The sequence below is a fragment of the Zingiber officinale genome, chromosome 7A (genome assembly GCF_018446385.1).
Source record: "Zingiber officinale cultivar Zhangliang chromosome 7A, Zo_v1.1, whole genome shotgun sequence".
NCBI lineage: Eukaryota > Viridiplantae > Streptophyta > Magnoliopsida > Zingiberales > Zingiberaceae > Zingiber > Zingiber officinale.
The window spans coordinates 99727815-99731092 of NC_055998.1; the positions used below are offsets into that span (position 1 = coordinate 99727815).

General features: G+C 45.7%; 1 protein-coding gene across 1 annotated transcript; it reads left to right on the forward strand.

The window, feature by feature from the left end:
* LOC122001895 (3-ketoacyl-CoA synthase 11-like) lies at positions 1–2222 on the forward strand. Its single transcript, XM_042556873.1, has 2 exons — positions 1–175; positions 513–2222. Exon 2 carries the CDS (start codon positions 565–567, stop codon positions 2095–2097), a length of 1533 nt encoding a protein of 510 aa, XP_042412807.1. The 5' UTR covers positions 1–175; positions 513–564; the 3' UTR covers positions 2098–2222.
* The last annotated feature ends 1056 nt before the right edge of the window (positions 2223–3278 follow it).

Here is a 3278-nt window from a genome sequence, read left to right on the forward strand (position 1 = left end):
GACGCTCGGGTAATCGACACAGTGTCGGTTTTGAACCAGAGAGAAAACGAGGGAGAGAGGATCAGAGGACTCGTCTTCTTTATAATCGATCCTTTCTCGGCTCGGTGCTCTCGCTTCTCGTCTGCGAATGTGCTCTCTTCCTCCTCCGGATCAATCTCTTTCTCGCCTGACCTCAGTAAGTAGTTCACTTTATGTTTCGATCTCGATACATGTGATAAGTTTTTTTCGGTTTGTTTTTTTGATTGTACATTTGTTCTTTTTCTGCAAAGTTTGGATGTCTCTCACAATTTGAAAGGGAAAAAAAACGATGGTTTATGGGTGACTGGTACCTAGGTTTTTTATCCTCTTTGCCATTGTGTTCTTAGTTTCTTTGAAGATTTTCTCGAGATCTAAATGTTCGATTGAGAAATTCCTATGGTTTGAACTGCATTTTTAGGGTTTGTGGCAGATTCGTGTTGTTCATTGCCAGTTTTTCAGGAGTTTTTGATCTCATTGGGAATCTTTGTTCTCAGGTCTAAGATCCATTTTTTTTAGTCTTCCAATCGCATCTCGTCGGCTCCGACCATGGCAGAGCGAAGCGGCGACGCTTCGCCGCTCCGATCTCGTTCCTCCGGTCTCCCGGACTTCAAACAATCCGTAAAACTCAAATACGTCAAGCTCGGGTATCACTACATGATCACCCATGGCATGTACCTCTTCCTCACCCCGCTCGTCTTCATCGTCGCCGCCCAGCTCTCGACCTTCTCCCTCGCGGACCTCCGCGACCTCTGGGACCACCTCCGCTTCAACCTCGTTTCCGTCGTCGTCTGCTCTACCCTTCTCGTCTTCCTCTCTACCGTCTACTTCCTCACCCGCCCCCGCCCTGTCTACCTCCTCGACTTCGCTTGCTACAAACCCGACGACAGCCGGAAGTGCTCCCGGAGGCTCTTCCTGGATCGATCCACGCTCACGGGATCGTTCACGGAAGAGAACCTCGAGTTCCAGCGTAAGATCCTTGAGAGATCCGGCCTCGGCGAGAACACCTACCTCCCCGATGCCGTCCTCAGTGTTCCTCCCAATCCCTGCATGGCCGAAGCGAGGAAGGAGGCCAGGGATGTCATGTTCGGCGCCATCGATGAACTCCTTGCCAAGACCAACGTGAAACCCAAGGACATTGGGATCTTAGTTGTGAACTGTAGCTTGTTCAACCCTACTCCCTCCCTGTCCGCCATGGTCGTCAACCATTACAAGCTCAGGGGAAACATCGTTAGCTACAATTTGGGAGGAATGGGCTGCAGCGCCGGGCTCATCTCCATCGATCTCGCCAAGAACCTACTCCAAGTGCATCCCAACTCCTACGCCCTCGTAATCAGCATGGAGAACATCACCTTGAATTGGTACTTCGGGAACGATCGCTCCAAGCTCGTCTCCAATTGCTTGTTCCGGATGGGCGGCGCCGCCATTCTTCTCTCCAACAAGAGGTCGGAGCGGAGGCGCTCCAAGTATCAACTCGTCGACACGGTTCGCACTCACAAGGGTGCGGACGACAAGTGCTTCGGCTGCGTGACGCAGGAGGAGGACGCCAACGGAAACATAGGCGTCTCTCTCTCCAAAGATCTGATGGGCGTCGCCGGCGAAGCCCTGAAAACCAACATCACCACCTTGGGACCGCTGGTGCTGCCCATGTCTGAGCAATTGATCTTCTTTGCTACGCTGGTGGCCAAGAAAGTGTTGAAGATGAAGATTAAGCCTTACATCCCTGACTTCAAGCTGGCGTTTGAGCATTTCTGCATTCACGCCGGTGGCAGGGCTGTGCTGGACGAATTGGAGAAGAACCTTCAGCTTTCGGATTGGCACATGGAGCCTTCGAGGATGACACTGTACAGGTTCGGGAATACCTCAAGCAGCTCGCTCTGGTACGAACTGGCCTACATCGAAGGGAAAGGGAGGATCAAGAAGGGAGACAGGATTTGGCAAATCGCATTCGGCTCTGGTTTCAAATGCAACAGCGCCGTGTGGAAAGCATTGAAGAAAGTGAACCCTTGCAAGGAGAAGAACCCCTGGATGGACGAAATTTCAAATTTTCCGGTTGCAGTTCCGAAGGTAACAGCTCTTTGATTTGTTATGCTGATTGTAGAGGGATATTTTTAATTGGTTTTGAGCTGATGCTTTCCTGATTATGCTTTTGGCATCCAGTTTGCCTGCTGAAAATTTGTTCATCTTAGATCATTGATTTAATTGAAGTGCTGAATCTTGTCCAAGCAAACATTCTGCAACTCCATTTGTTTGACATGAAGCTAGTAGTCCAAAAAAGAAAAAGGAAACTGGAGCCTGATGACTCAGATAAAAGGAAAGCCATGTGAAATAAATACATTAATAAAAGCATTAATAAAGTAAGATAACCCCAGACAATGGTATAATGGTATATGATTAGGTTTTCTAATGAATACTCAAAAATTAAGGTTTGAGTTTGAGCCACGACATATTATGAGAGATTTTTCTCTCCCGAAATGGATATAAGAATGTTGGCTATCTGCACAAGCGTTTTTTTTATTTGTTCTGGTAGTCGGTGGAAGATTTTTATAAGATCACACAGATCGGTTATCTCCCAGATTATTCGGTTCGAAGAATTGAATAGAATTATATATTTAAAAAAAATTAGTAAAGTAAGATAACAGGCATGAGCTTATAAGGTCCCAAGCATATTTCCAGTCACACTTGCATTTCGCCCTTCCAGGGCCAGCCTGTAGAAAGGCACTGGACCTTGAAAATTTTATCAGGTAGGTTGTGGAAGGCATGAATTTGCTAGCTATCATTGTCAAATACAGGCAGGCAAGCAAAATAAGTGAGGTATCTACAAAAAACAAAAGGTTTGCAAAAAAGCGAATGAAATTGAAAGGGGTCCAGTTTAAGCAAGTGTTTGGAGGGACATGAGCATATCACAATAATTATAAAATTTGTCCCCGTGTATGCAGTGGAGTGGTAAAGCACTTAGAGAAACAAATAAGAAGTAGATAGTTCGAATTTTAATAGAGATAAATATTTTGAAAGTGGCATAGTCCAGATTTATCCGGTAGATATAGCAGGGGGGAAATTGTCTACCTTTAGGATTAGTAGTCGAGTAAAATCTAGACATCTGAAGAAAAAAAAATCCATCAAACTTTGTATTGAAACAAAAAATCAAATCATTTTTTTCATTGAATGATTTGTCAATATAAAAGAACATGTAGATGTGAAGTGTAGCGCCACCGCCAGCAACTATTCCTTTCACAAGGGTACCAATCTAATCCGGCAGATAG